General features: G+C 35.3%; 1 protein-coding gene across 6 annotated transcripts in view; it reads right to left on the bottom strand.

Moving 5' to 3' along the window:
• The window catches only part of WASHC4 (WASH complex subunit 4), a 60,215-nt gene that overhangs the window by 34,491 nt on the left and 9,688 nt on the right, over nucleotides 1-16,036 (bottom strand). For all 6 annotated transcript variants that reach the window (XR_002648300.3, XR_002648304.3, XM_022599968.3 and 3 more), the window contains exons 8-15: nucleotides 14,778-14,820; nucleotides 14,228-14,331; nucleotides 13,509-13,629; nucleotides 11,950-12,073; nucleotides 11,718-11,845; nucleotides 10,727-10,887; nucleotides 5,762-5,888; nucleotides 1,690-1,815 (exon numbers count right to left, since the gene is read on the bottom strand). Coding sequence is in view for 4 of the 6 variants with exons in the window: in XM_022599968.3 (XP_022455676.1) it covers nucleotides 1,690-1,815; nucleotides 5,762-5,888; nucleotides 10,727-10,887; nucleotides 11,718-11,845; nucleotides 11,950-12,073; nucleotides 13,509-13,629; nucleotides 14,228-14,331; nucleotides 14,778-14,820 (934 nt within the window). In the remaining 2 variants the exon portion in view is untranslated. The remainder of the gene's footprint in view (nucleotides 1-1,689; nucleotides 1,816-5,761; nucleotides 5,889-10,726; nucleotides 10,888-11,717; nucleotides 11,846-11,949; nucleotides 12,074-13,508; nucleotides 13,630-14,227; nucleotides 14,332-14,777; nucleotides 14,821-16,036) is intronic.

Genomic DNA, 16,036 nt, shown 5'->3' with positions numbered 1-16,036 from the left:
GTTAACAGTATTAGACAAGATACCATCATTAACAATCAGGGAAATGAATGTTAAGTATAAAATCATTTATAAACACCAATGTGCACGTGCACACACACACAAACACACACAAAAGGCCGATGATACCAATGTTGGTCAGTTAGGGAACAATGGGAAGTCTAATATATTGTGGGGGGTGTGTAAACTGATAGAACTACTTTGGAAAACAATCTGGCATCATCTTGAAAAGCTGATTATGTACATATCACAGAACCCAGCAATCCACTCACAGATATACAATACTTCAGAAAAACTTCTGCACAATTACACCAAGAGACATATACAAAAATGGCAACATTATTTATAATAGCAAAAACTGGAAAAAAACCCAAAAGTCCATCCCCAGGAAAGCTACACAGTAATGAAAATTAATGAACTACAGCTATTCATCCCAACATGGTTAAGTTCAAATAAAAAATTTTGAGTAAAATGAACCAAGCCAAAGAATACATGAAGAATACATTAATACAAATTTCAAAAACATAACTAAACAATGAATGGTTGATAGATTCATTCATATGTGGCAAACTAAAAAGAAACAAGGGAATGATAAAATTCAGGGCTGTGGTTCCTCTGAGGAGGTAGGATAGGATGCGATCAGGGAGGGACAACACAGGGGCTTTGAAAATATTGGTAACATTCTATTTCCTAAGTGGGATGATAGGTTTTTAAGTGTTTATTATTTTTAAAATTATGCTAATATATTAGATATAAGATATATATGCATCTATACATATATATACTTCTGTATTTGTATGTCATAAAAAATAAATATAACTGGTAATACCTTAAAGAAAAAAATGCTAAAAATCTAAAGACACAATCTCCAAACTATCTTTATTTCCTAAGCAAATCTAAAGCCACTATTAGCAGAAATTTACTAGCAAATCTTTATTTCAGTTTTTACAAAAGGTTAAAAGTGGGCTCTCCTGCCTGTAAGGAGTTTTTTTTATTTATACAGAGTATGCTAAGAGCATTTTACCACATTTTCAAAAGTATTCAAATCCCAAAATTATAACACTTTCTCTAAATTACAAAATAAACAGCCTCTGCTGACTAGCCTCATATGCATTGGAATACTATAGAATAATATTAACGTCTCATTTTTTTTTTTTTTTTTTTTCTTTGCAGTATGCAGGCCTCTCACTGTTGTGGCCTCTCCCGCTGCGAAGCACAGGCTCCGGACGTGCAGGCTCAGCGGCCATGGCTCACGGGCCCAGCCGCTCCGCGGCATGTGGGATCTTCCTGGACTGGGGCACGAACCCACGTCCCCTGCATCGGCAGGCGGACTCTCAACCACTGCGCCACCAGGGAAGCCTGTCTCATGTATTTTTAAAACTCATGCAACATGCTTAAAACTTCCATAAGTAAAACTTTACCAATACTTAGGCTAATACCTTTTCATTTTCCTTCTTTTCTCTTTCACTACATGTTAACTTTTAATAAAGTTTATTGGCCATTCATAGAAAACTACTCAGAAATTTCTTTCAGTGGCTAGTTCCGTTATCCAACTGAGAGATGAGTACACTTTTCCATAATTTTTTTATTCTCATAATCAAGAAGTCAAATCTTAACCAAAAGAAAAAATCCTGCTTTAAGCTCGGGTCATTTCTCAATTATAATGGCAAGGTAAAATAATCTAAAACCTACCTTGAGAAGTTCAACAAGCCTGCATAATGCCTTAACTGATGTTTTGGTCATTGGCTTTTGCATGGACATGTAGAGATTCATTGTGGTTTTAATAATGGTACTAATACTATATGCATATAAAAAGCCCTATAAAAAATAATATAAAACATTGATTATAATCACAAGAAAAGGTTTCATTTCTTCAAGATTTCATTCTCTATGTAATAATAATTCTTCAACTTGCCAATAACTAGTGTTTTTAAAGTTCATTTTAAAGTCAGCTCTTAAGATTTTGAAATATTCTTTCTTATACAATGTTATACATGGTGGTTAAGTTTCAAAGCAGCCCTTAAAAGTTATGTAACCTACCACTTACCAGAAGTTTAGTAAGGTTGACATTACAGCATATAACCACAGTTAAAGAATCTTTCCATTAAAACAAGACTTTCAGAGGAACGATTTGGATGTCAGGAAGATGTCTATTCATCCTTATCTTACCTGACAGGCAAGAGGATAAAGACTCCTATCTGCTGCAGCTTAAGACAAGAGCTGAGGACTCTAAGGAAGTAGGAATTGAAAAATGAGAAGGAGAAAGAGAGCTGCTCTCTGGCCAGTACAGATATCCAACAGTATTTCTCAGTTCCAAGCGAATCCCCGTTTCTTTTTCACCCAGGACAATCCATACTATCCATCTGCTACCATGTCCCCTGCTATGCTGGTGCTATTCAGTCTTTCTCTCTTTCCAGCCCAATAAGAACAGATTCTCTCCTATCCTTCTATTTATGAAGGAAGCCACAGGTCTTGCAAGGTTTAAAAAAAAAATTTAGTGCTAGTAAACCCAGGGAAACAGTATAGAATACAAAACAGGAAAATGGGTATTACCTCTCAAATATATTTTCATTTAGATCCAAAAAGGACACAGAGAAACATAATGATGGAGATTCTTTAGGTTTATAAAGAAGGACCAAAAAAAGATACATGTACAGTTTAGAGATGAACTACGTTATTGTGAATATATCCAATGAGCCAGGGCAGAAGCTATATGCCAGTGATTCTCAACCTTTTTCTCCTGCTCTACCATCAGTAACAATGGCTCACTAAAGGAGTGATACCCAATGGGGGGAGAGGGGATTTTTGTGAACCAGTAATAGCTCTGTGATGAAGAGATGTGATAAAATTAAGAGAACTAAGAAATGAGAGAGAAGGTAGCATCCTAAGAGGTGACAATAAGACCAAAGCTTGGGGCATACATGCAGGAAAGAGCCACAAGTCTTACCTTGTCAGCTACAGGACTATTACACCAGACTCTGCCCTAGCGCAGCACTGGGAAAAGTTAAAAAGCAGAGACAAGGAACAGCAAAAGTGTAACTCTAAGGCAGGTTAAAAAAAAAAAGGGAGTTTCTTTTTTGTGGGGGAAAGGGGGCAGAGAACTCATGGGCCAATACCACACCATTCCTTGATGGTCATTAATTTGTGAAGGACATTGACAAAAGCTGTATTTTAAACATCTAAATGGGGAGGGGGGAGGTCTGGGGTCTGTTTCCGTTAACTGCAGAATAATTTGGACCAACCTTTCCACAGAAAACAACTAGGAAATCTGGGCAAAACATTTTAAAAATCTCTTGAAAAGCATCAAAGAGCTATCAAGAAAATAAGAAAATACAAGGCCAAGACCTGGGAGAAGACAGAAACCCAAAGACATGAGCCTGGCATTTGCGGCTGCTTTCCCACAGAGGCATCTGCCCATTCCCAAAGAGGGTAGTAAAGACAGAAGCCAAACCCACAAGGGAAGGAGGGTAAAAATATGAGTCCATGGCCCATCAAGGAGGGGAGGGGGTCCTGGCAAATCACCTAGGCTCTGAGTTGGGTTCTGAAAAACTACCCCCTAGAAAGTAAGCATGAACTAGAAAAGACAGCCATCATAGAATTTAGTCATCTAAATTTAAGTCATCTCAATCTATGACTGGGCTGAGGTGATCTGGGTGCAGCTTGTCCTAGACTAGCTGTGTATCAGAAGCAAAAATTAAATCCTCTCTGGAGGAAGAAAAACAATACCCAGATCCTCAATTATATCTACAGTTTTTCCATATACAACATGCGTTATTAAAAATAACAAGGCATACAAAGAGATAAGACATATCCAAAAACAAACAACAACAAAAAATAGATAATAGAAAGACCTAGATAATGAAATTATTAGACATGGGCGTCAAAATAGTTATGTTGAATATGCTGAAGAAATAAAACACAAAATTATTTCAGAAAACAACTGGAAACTATAAAAAAGAAACAAACTGAAAAGTAAAATAATTAAAATTAAGAACTCAGAAAAAAATAAGAAGTCAGCAGATGGGTTTAATAGCAGGTTAGATGTAACTGAAAAAATAATTAGAACAGAAAGAGAATAGAACAGAAATAGTACTTAAAGAGTTAATGACTGAGAATTTTCCAGAAATTCCAGAAGCTCTACAAATCCCAAGCAGCACAAACACAAAGAAAACCACACATAGGTTCATCAAAGTAATAATATCGCTAAAAACCAAAAAGTAAATCTTATAAGCAATTAAACAAAGACACATATTGAAAAAGCAACAAAACTGACAGCTGACTTCTCAACAAAAACAAAATTAAATGAAATACTAACAGGTATTCTGCAAGTAGAAAGATGAGGAGATGCAGGAAGGATAAAAAACAACAGAATGGGTAAATACATGGGTAAATCTAAATGAATACTATTAAAAACAACAGCAACAATGCCTTATAAGATTTAAAATATATACAGAATCAAAATACACAGCAGCTGCACAGGTGAGAGAGGGATAAATAGAATTCAAGTGGCTTAAGATCCTTATACTGTCTGGAAAGTGGTGAAACTACTAATTTATATTGGAGTTGAATGTTCAATAATGCATCTTAGTATCTCTACATTAACCACTAAAAAAAGAGTAAAATACTGAATTAACAAACCAATAGAAGGAAGAATGAAATAATAAAAATAATTCAAAAGAGAGCAAGAAAGGAAAAGAATAGGGACACAGAACAAGTGAGACAAATAGAAAGCAACTAATCAGGTGCTAATTTTAAATCTAAATATCAGTATTGACATATACAGAAAACGGTTTTATTGGGGAGAAATACAGGCTGCTTATAGGAGACACACATTAAAAAAAGAAGTCAAACAGGATGCAAGTAAAAGGATGACAACAGATGGACCATATAGACCTTAATTAAAAGAAAACTGGTACAGCTATGTTACTATCACACACAAAAGACCTATGACAAAAAGCATTACTAGAGATAAAAAGGGACATGTCACAATGATAAAAGGTTTGACTCACCAGTAAACTATAACAATTCTAAATGTTATGCACTTACTTCGTCTCAAAATATATAAAACAAAAGCTGACAAAGCTACGAAGGATAAATAGAAAAATCCACAAGAGTGGGAGATTCTAACCCAGCTGTCTCAGTAACTGATAGAATATTCAGACAAAATCATTAACAAACATGACCCTACTTGATATATATAGAACACCACAACCAACAAAAAGCAAATTACGTTCTTTTTAAGTATACATGAAATGTTTGCCAAAGCTGTCCATAGGCTGGGCCACAATGGGCCTCAACAAACTTCAAAATACTGGAAGTATCTTAGTACTGCTAGAAATCAATAATAAAAAAATAACTAGGAAACCCTCATGCATTTAGAAACTAAGAATTCTATTTCAAAATTACCAAGAGAGCAAAGTAAAAATCACAATAAATGTTTTTTAATATTCTGAACTAAAGAATAATAAAAATACAACACATCAAAACTTATGGGATAAAAAAAAACAAAAAAAAACTTATGGGATACAGCAAAAAAGTCATGCCTTGGAGGGAGTGTAGAGATTTAAATGCATATATTAGAAAATCTAAATTAATTAATTAAAGTCAAACAGATCCAAACATACGTAACCAAATCAATTTTCAGTTTTAAAAACAAAAACACATCCTACCCTTTACAGTTTTTTCAAAGTGCACCTTCTGTACACTGGATTAACAAAGAAATGACCCCTCCCCGCAAATATTCTAAGTTAGAAGATGCAACTACCTGTATAAAAACATTACATCTATTGGTGAGGTCTTCAGCAAATTTATCCATTCTCTGCTCTTTAGATAAAATAGATTCCATTTTCATCATCCATGAGCTCACAAAGACGTAGTAAGACTGTACATCTCTAACAAAGGAAAATATTGAGGTTATTCAGCATAGGAAAGAAAATTTACTTCCATTTCTTCATACTGGATGGAGTATTTCTCTGCAGCAGCCACTTCATCTTTCTGGTTTTCAATATATACATATATCATACATACAAATATAATTTACTTAAGCAGCAAATATTTACTGAATGCCTATACATGCCAGGCACTGTTTCTCAGTACTAAAAACAAAAAAGGGCAGTAAACACAATAAACAAAAATCTCTGCCCCCACGAAGCTTACATTCTAGAAAGGAGACTTGTATAATAAAGAAATCAGAAACTGAAATCCGTAAGATGTCAGCTATGTGCTATGGAAAAAATATAGCAGAGAAAAGAGCCACTGGGGTGGTAAGTACAATTTTAAACACAGTGATCAAAGTAGGCCTATTGTAAAGCTGATTTTGAGCCAAGATTTGAAGTTGAATAAGTAATCCATGCAAATATATAGAGGAGAATTTTAGGAAAGTAAATAACAAATGCAATCATCCCAAAACAGCAGTTTGTCTGGCATGTTCAAGTAATAGCAAAGAAGTCAGTATGACAGGAGCACAGAGGGCAGAGATGAGAACAGAAAAGATCAGAGAGGTACAGGGGTCGGGGGGTTGGAGGAATAGGAAAGTGGAGAGTGGAAAGGGGATTTGTGTAATGCCTGGTAGAGCAGTAAGGACTTCAGTGGAAAGCCTCTAGAGGATTTGGGCAGAGTGACCTACTCTAACTCTGAAGAGGATCAATATCACTTTGACTGGTATGTTGAAAATAAACTATAAAGGGGACAATGGTAAAAGCAGGAAAACCACTTAGGAAGCTCCTGTGATAATGCAGGAAAAAGGGGATGACAGCTTGAACCAGAGATGAATGGAAGCTGTCAGAATCTGAATATAAAAGCTAACATTTACTGAATGCTTACTATATGCCTAGCCACTGTTATAAGCACTTTACACAAATTAACTCATTAAATCCTCACATTAACCTTATGAGGTTAAGTATTACGATCTCCATTTTACAGAAGAGGAAACTGACACACAGAGAAGTAATGTGCCCAACATCATATGACTAGTACACAGCCGAGCCAGGACTTCAGCCCAAATCTAGGAAGCTTTCCCATCGTGGAAAAACTAAATCAATAATATAATTCTACTATGCAGGCTGCTTACTAACACTAAATCACTATATCAATGCATTTCAAATTACTCAAGATGAGAACTTTTAGCCCACAAGCTATTTAAGCTATACTTCTTTTATTTTAAAAACAATTAAGTTTGGGCTTCCCTGGCGGCGCAGTGGTTGAGAGTCCGCCTGCCGATGCAGGGGACACGGGTTCATGCCCCGGTCCGGGAGGATCCCACATGCCGCAGAGCGGCTGGGCCCATGGGCCATGGCCACTGAGCCTGCGTGTCCGGAGCCTGTGCTCCGTGACGGGAGGGGCCACAGCAGTGAGAGGCCCGCATACCGCAAAAAAAAAAATTAAGTTTAATTTTAATTAATTCAATCAAATCTGAGAAAAATTATTTCTTCTGAGCCAGGATTCCATTATACAAAAGACACCAATAGCTGCACTTCTGGCTTTGCCTCAAATGGCACTAAAATGTATTACTTGACTTGTGGATGATTTGATTTAGAAGTCTGGAACACAGAGTAAGAGCAGAGTCTTAGGGCAATGCCTCCACTTTAAGAAAGAGGCTGTGATCAGGACCCAAGCAGGGATACAATGTACAGAAGGGAACAGTAAAGTCACAAGCAAGGACAGAAGGAAGAGGCCTACAACAGCAATCAAGTTGATGGCAATCCAATCAGTAACATTAAGAAGAAGGCTAATACACAGTCAAGGGCAGTCAAGAATCACTGAGTTTTAGGTCACACTACACGGGATAAAGCAGAGGTCTGTCACTCCACCCACCATTCCTACATCCAGACACCAGATAATCTTTATCTCCTGTAAATATATAAAAATGAAACTGGTTCAAGTTTTAAAAAGCCAAGTTAATTGACAAAGTGAGTCCAAAAAGGGTCCTGTCAGATTGTCAGCTTCATTTCAAAGTACAAACAGGAGTAACACTAGGGAGAAAGAACAAATCTCCTGTCCTAATATAAAGCACTCAACAGTGTCAACACTTGTACGTCAACTGGGGGTTTGAAACAAAGGTTCATACCTCTACCCTCCAAGGGCAGTATCCCCAGCATCAAAATGGTTGTGAACAAAAAGCAAAATGCAGCAACCTACAAACCTTGGACCCTAGTCAAAGAGGTGGCTGGGGGCACTTGGCCACGTGGGGTCTAGTGTATGGTGTGGAGGCAGGAAAACTGTCCCCCACTGTTTCCTCTTCCTCCATAATGAACTCTGGAGCCTGACTGGGACAGCCCTTAGTCACTTCCTCAACTTCTTCTAAAATGTCAGACAAAGCTCATGCTGATCACACCATCTCCTCTCTCCTGGGTTTCACTTTAGTGTTGTGAATTTTAGGTTTCTTTGGCAGTTAATGAGGAGAATGAAAAAGACATTGCCCTCTTCAGCTCAAAGGAGCTCTATAGTGACTGCAGAGAGGTATGTTTTTGAAATTAAAGAATTTAGAAATATTGAAATGTTATCACACGGGGGGGGGGGTGTCTTTGAAAGTCAACTTATTCAATCTTTTACATAATAAGACTCAGTTCCTCCAGCACCCTGGACTGATGGTCATCTCTATTCTGCCTGCGTAGCTCTAGTGAAAGGGTACATTACCTCTCAGGGCAGCCTACACAACTCTGTCGCAAAGGCTCTAGAGTAGGACGGGCGTGGGTTTGCATGCCTTCTCTGATACGTACCCAGCTGTGTGACCTGGCAAAGTTCATTTCTCTAAGCCTCATTTTCCTTACCTGAAAATGGGATAAAAATATAGAGAAACACTATAGGGTAGTGTTAAGAGCTTGTGCTCTAGAGTTAGACTTCCCAGCTCTGCCACATATTAGTTGTTTCAATTTGGGTAAGTTCAATCCCTCTGTGTCTCAATTTTCTCACCTATAAAATGGACATGACAACAGTACCTACCTCATAGGATTTTCTGATGATTAAAAAAGATGATACACATGAAGTTCCTGGAATAGTTATTGGCTTATAGAAAGCATAGGGTAAATACTAGTTGTGACTTTGTTATTTCCCATATGAGAAGACTGTTACAGGGTTTACAAAAGACAATGTGTTTAAAGTCTTTAGCATAATGCCTACTACATAGTTACAAGCCTGATAATGTTGGCAATCATTATTAATATCTGTCACATTCATCTTTTGGTTCTAATTCAACTTCTTGGAGCCACAGAGATCAAATCTGTTCCCTCTTCAACCTGAATGCCCTTCAAATATTTAAAGAAATCTAATACATCATTCCTCAGATTTCTCTTTTAAAGGCCAAACTATATAGAGACTTTTCAGTGAGTCTTCAAAGGTCATGGTTCTCAGATCTAACATCCTGATCAGGTTCATCTGAAGATGCTACCGTTTGTGGCCCTCTTAAAATGTGGCACCACCAAACACTCATTATAATCTGACCAATAAGAATTTAATGGAACTACCAATTCCCCTAGCCTAGATATTATAACTACTAGCTTCCATAACTTGGGTATAGTTATTAATGTAATCTAAGTACAAACTGACAGTTTTAGCAACTGCATCATACTGTTAAAGAATATGAAGTCTCTGATAACTAAAACATACACATCTTTTTTTAAATTACTGCTACCAAGCCTGGTCCTGTCTCTCCATCCTACTGAGCTAATCTCTTTAATCTAAATCCAAACTTATGTCTTTATCCCTCCTCAACTCTGTTTCAGAGTGTACTGGAGAGCCCTGAAATCTCTGCCATGAGTAGTCCTGCCTGAACTGACTTGTCACTCTCCACTAACTTTAATTATAGGACTTGGGAGTACTAAGAGATGCTTTAGGGGATCTCGTATATTCCAGATATATTCCTCTTTGCCCCACTGTACAGGAGTGACCCAATCTCCCCTCAATAGTCAAGATTAACAGAAAGTAGGTAAATATCCCTATTACCCTTTAACCATGTTACAGTTAAAAACTGTCCAGTACAGGGCCACTGGCAGAGTCCTGTGTCGCTTCACTTAAAATCTTAATCCCAGTCAACGTGAAATTTTAGCAGTATACTCAAGTGACAATGTACAGTAAATTTAATTGTTAAGGCTATGTGATGAGAACATGGGGGCTCATTATACTATTTTCTCTATTTTGTGTATATTTGAAATTTTACACAGTAAGATAAGCTAAAAGATGTAAGTATCAGAAGAAACTAAGAGTTAAAAGTGTTCTTTTAGGAAGCAGGACGAAGGCACGGGGGGAATGGGGCAGAGGACAATCATTTTTTTCCTCTGAACCTTTAGTATTTCTTAACTTCTTAAATATGTGCATACATTACTTCCATAAAAATTTTAAAAAGGAGTGCATTAAAGTCAACTCCTGCAAAAATCAACATTGAGTCATGTACACACAACGTTCTAAATGTCATCAACTGGCATCTACTGCAGACTTCACTTTACACACAAAAATATTTAATGCCCCTGACAAAAAGTATGTGAATGTATGCACACATATCTATATTTCCATAAAGTATAATTTGCCTACATCTTAAATTGAGTTTAAGCCTACAACATTTAAAACAAAAAACACTCCTAGAAAATAAATCTCCTAGAGATTGCCCAACGTTTTCTCTGGTAATGAGTAACTATGTCTGATCTTATAATTCAAATGCTTTCTGCATATTTAGAATCAGTATAAAATTTGAAAATATAAACTAAATATTTACATTATGGGTACTTATAAAACCTACTTGGTAAGTGACTGAGCTTTCTGCTGTAGGAAAGTATCTCTGTATATTTTAATGGCTTGAAGACTTTTTCTATCCAGAAGTTTGGCAGCTGCTGGTATTTTCTGGATCAAAAAATTGTCGGGAAACCAAATAATATTAGCAGTCAGAGTGATGGCTGGTACCTGAAACAGGAAATGAAAGAGGAGGAAAATCATTAAATGCAGGTTAAGCAACAAACTGTTTAATAATCCTACAACATGCAATGGAAAACAACCTATTTCAAGAAAAATAATGATAAAAAGATACTCATTAATATGAGATAAATTATGTTAATGTGGCACAGAGTAAAGGCATTCCTATATCTGGTGTGGAGCATGACACTAATTTTATTCTGTCTAAATATTAAACAACACACACACACACTCACAGATTTTCAGATGAACAAAAATATGCAAAAATTAAACAGAAACTTGAGTCTTCATGACCTTTACCTTCACTCTATTTTAGTGAAAAAATACAAAATAAATATCCAAGATGGCTGGGTTCTCATGGTCATATATCACTTGATTATATAAACCATCTAAATTTTCAATTTTGAAAACAGGTGCCACATCATGGAAACAGCAAAGACAGAGAAAAAAATTGTTTTAAATTTTTTCCTACTTCAATAATGAGAATGGGTGGCAAGAAGAGAAAGCGAAGGAAAAGAAAGAGAAAAAAGTAGTAATAGCAAGTTAATGTACAGGAAAAAAATGTGGAAAAGCATCCACTAATATGTATTTATACAATGTGGAATTATGGGGTATTTTCATTTACTATGTTACTTATTTCTGGAATGCTTAGATTTTTTAAAATGAATATTATGATATTATTTTTGTAATTATTATTACAAAGTATTACAAAAATTATTATTTTTGTAAGCAGGAATAAAATACATTTTAAAATACCCAATTTTATCCCAAATCTTTTCCATCTATTCAAACTGAAAAAAATAGAAGCTCCAAGTTCTTACCTTCTTACAAATGTCCAATAAAGACTTATAAAACTTTTTATCAACCGTTCGAAAAATTTGAAAGTGCAATACAAAGAGTCCACAAATTCCTACATACTTGTCTCTCTGGTCAATTTCAGAAGGTTCTCCTTATAAAACAATAACATGAGAGAAAAACAGAATATACTTAAAATTCTGCTTTAAAGGAAATGAAAACTTTTAAATGAAAACCAAAAAATGCATGTTACATTACCAAGTTTGGCTTCTACATTTGCAAAAATTGAGCGAATACTATGTGCAAATTCTTCAGCAAAAGTGCTATTTTTTGACACAGATACTCCTCCATTGAGAGAATCAAACTGCTGTTCTATACAGGCCTAGACAGGAAACATTTAGAGAAATTTACACTCTCATAAGCTATTATGACTTAATATGCTTTAAACAGATTTAAATATAGAGTGATAAACTCCTACATTCATCATTTTGATTTTACTAACACTGAGGCTCAGGTTTTTAACCTTAACCTAATATCTAAATCCTTCTGAATTGGAAATGTATGTGTACTTACATATTTGAGTACCCCTTATGTGAAAGTAATAAAACTGAACCAAAATCTATAATTCTACATGAAGAGATACACACAAGTGATGCTTGCTGATGTATAGAAGGTATATCTGATGAAGCATGGGAAAGCATGCTTTATTATTTTAATTTGCAATTTTAAGAGGAGACTTTTTCTGTTTACAATTACTTTCCTAACACTTTATTACATTATGTGTAGAAATGGCTCCTGGAAAAAGAATCAACAAAAAAATTCTTCTGAAATTAACAGATTAACAGTTAAGTTGGTATAAACAAGAGTTGTGATCATTCTGTAAAAACTGTGATCATCTAAAATATAAATTAAAGGTAACCTTGAATCAGATTTTAAATGGAACACACAGTTGACCCTTGAACAAGTGGGGGTTAATCCCCGTATAATTTAGAGCTAGCCCTCTGCATCCACGGTTTCTCCGCACACTTGCATTCAGCCAACCGTGGACTGTGTAATACTATAGCGTTTACTATTGAAAAATATACATATATAAGTGGACCTGTGCAGTTCAAACCCATGTTGTTCAAGGGTACTGTAATGCAATTTCTGGTGGATACTACCCAAAGCTGTGCCATCCAACAGAACTTTCTGTGATGATGAAAATGTTTTATATCTGTGCTGCTGTCTGATATGATTGTTAGCCACAGCTGGCTTTTCTCCCAGCTTTACTGAGATATCACTGGCATATAACATATATAAGTTTAAGGTGCACAGTGTGATAATGAGATTACATGCAGCTATTAAGAATTTGACATGTTGCTAGTGTAGCAGAAGAAATGAATTTTTATTTTTTTTAATTAATTTACATTTAAACAGCCACACGTGGTTAGAAGCTACCTGGATTGTGCAGATGCAAATTATATTCCGAGTAGGAAATTAAAACAGACTTATAAAAGGCTGTCTTACAAACCTAAATCTAGAGGTTAACAACAAACAAAATGCTTGACACAACTACTCAGATACTAACCCTTGAACAGTTTTATCCTTTTACATAATTTAAAAAACGCTTATCACAAATACAACCAGTATACTATTAATTTCACTTCCTACTAGATACTGATATAACTATATTTTAGTACGTTAACCATGTTTTAAGCCTAAGCACTTTTAAAGAAAAATATCATCACAACAATATGCTATAAAAGTGACCCACTACAATTCTGAGATGGGTCTATTAATATAAGCCCATTTATTATAGCCTGATACAGCACTCATACCTGAAATATCATTCCATCAAGTAACTGTCCTTCTAGCTTCAGCAAGAACTTTTCAAATGGCTTTAGTTTTTCTTCCTGAATTCCAAATTTTGAAGGGTTGTGATGGACAGATTTCAGTAACCTTGTAGAAAAGTAGGAGAAAGACCTTTGATTTGCCTAATAAATTATTGTATTAAAAATATTCCCAGAAATCAAAGTTTTATATTTGTATCACTTGTTTGGCTCTACACATTTGAAAATTTGAACAAAAACAATCCTAACATATTTAATTTTCTAATCATACCTTTTTATATCATCTTAAATTCAGATATCTGGTGCTCTCTAGATAACAGACATTTAGTGAATGCCTACAGATTGAACAAAACAAAATGCCTTGACTTTTAAAAGTTCTGGAGTATAAAACAAAATAAAACCAAGCGGAGAATAAACAACTATCATTCGTATAGAACAAGGAAAAAATGAATCTGAGTCCTAAGATAGTCAAATTAACAACTACACTTTAAGAATTAGGATGCTTTGTACAAGTATATCATACTCTCAAAAAGCCTACCTGAAATTAAAAGAATGGTTACTGTCTTCAAAGAAAATCTGACATGAGATCCTTCTAAATACAGATCTTCAGGTCTCCTAACGGATCTGTACTATTTATATTTATTTATTTTTTACTAATACATTACCTATACAAAGTAAGAGTATTTTAAACATTGTAATTGGCTCACCTTTTGTACATAGTCCAGTGGTCTTTCAGTGTGATATGATTATCAATAATTTCATCCAGGGTAAGCAGAACTGTTAGCAGCTCTCCCAAGTGCTCATACATAGTCTGTCAAAAAACCTTAAATGATTATCATTTAATCACTAGTTAGAAGTTAAGCTTCATGTGGATTTTTTAAGTTAAACACACTTGGGCTAATTACTAAATTAAAGCAGTGGGTAAATTAAACTACAGATGAAACTGTTAATCCTCAGATGGAACCATCAGCCTTAAATTGGGAAACCCTTCACCCAATATTTCATCCTTGATCGTGATACTGTAGATTCTCTGAAGAGACCACTTGGAGAGTCTGCATTGGGCCAATACTAGGAAGAGTTACACTGATAGTGGGTCAGTAATGCCTTATCAACTTCACAGATAAAAGAGAACAAATGCAAAAAAAAATAACTCCTTTAAGAGCCTTGCAATAATTGTTGTACTCCCCAATCATACAAACTCCAAAGTAAAATATACTAAAAATTACAATTTTACAGGTCAAGTTAAATTACTTTTACCTGAAAATGAACTCCAGTTGTCTCTATAATTTTGGGTGCAATCCTGTAATAAAATAACACCCAAGTTAAAAAAAAAAAAATCTCCTTTTTTGTCACAGTTCATGTTTAAGGAAAACACATAACAGCAGAAGCTCGTGGAATTTTAATATGTATTTATTTTTATTTAGGCTTTAGTCACTAAAATTTACACGACCCAAAGAATTATTATCGTATTCCACTTTCCCAAGCAGATAACTTGTACATACAGAGTCTGGGCTCTCCTTGCCTACACCCAACTCCTCAGTGGGTAGGTATATGTCAATAGGCAGCCCATGAATAACCCTTAGCCATTCAAACCTAAAGGATCTAACTTGGGATGGAGCTAAAGAAATAACAAAACTGGTATTTATTTATTTCTAAACTATCAGAATTTCGCAATTTTCAACTAGAATCTTTGTTAACCCACCCAAACTGGCATTTGGGAACTAGACCTTGTTCAGTTGGATTTATTGCCAGCACTCTCATTCCTACTGAAAAAACAATGCATACAAATGGGATTATACCAAAGTCAAAAGCCCCAGGATAATTCAATTTTACTTCCTAGAGAGTCAATCTACTCAACAGTAAATAAATTAATACTTATCAAAGCATATATAAATATCCCACAAGATAGAATATTTAAAAAATTAAACACAAAATTCAGACAAATTTCCTCTTTCAAGGGCAGCAGTGTGGTAGCGGGGAGTCTCTTTGAATTACACACCAAGTACAGCAGGGGTTGGGGGGAGCTGTGCTCTCATTCGCTTCTGCCATGAGGAGAACTTCAGTGAGAGCACAGAACATAAAATAAATAACTGACTGACTGGAAAAACATGAGAATGAGAAACAGTTAACACAGTCTTTCACTTTATAAAGAGAGTTGAGATGCAGCATGGTATAGTAAGAAGAACAATGAATGGACTGGTGACCAAAAAAGCAGTACCTAACTTGCTATGGAATCTTGGCAAATAATTCCTTTGGGCTTCAGTTATCTCTCTTCTCATAATTGAGAATCCCTAGTCATATACCTAAACAAAGTTTTGTAACATTATAATTAAGTAGTAAATGGGAAAAATTTTAAATATACAGTTTTAATCAAATGCAAGATATTACTTTGTGGTGGTTAAGAATACTAAGGGCTCTATGAAAATGTGGTCTTTTTCTTGATTTAGGGCAGTGGTCCCCAAACTTGGAAGAGCATTAGAATTACTCACAAAAATTTTTCAAGGTAGATTACCTAG

The sequence above is a fragment of the Delphinapterus leucas genome, chromosome 11 (assembly GCF_059928025.1).
Source record: "Delphinapterus leucas isolate spDelLeu-1000000601 "Yukka" chromosome 11, BTC_Dleu_Yukka2, whole genome shotgun sequence".
Classification (NCBI taxonomy): domain Eukaryota; kingdom Metazoa; phylum Chordata; class Mammalia; order Artiodactyla; family Monodontidae; genus Delphinapterus; species Delphinapterus leucas.
Note: the sequence above shows the minus strand (reverse complement) of the source record. Positions and strands in the feature narration are given on the sequence as shown.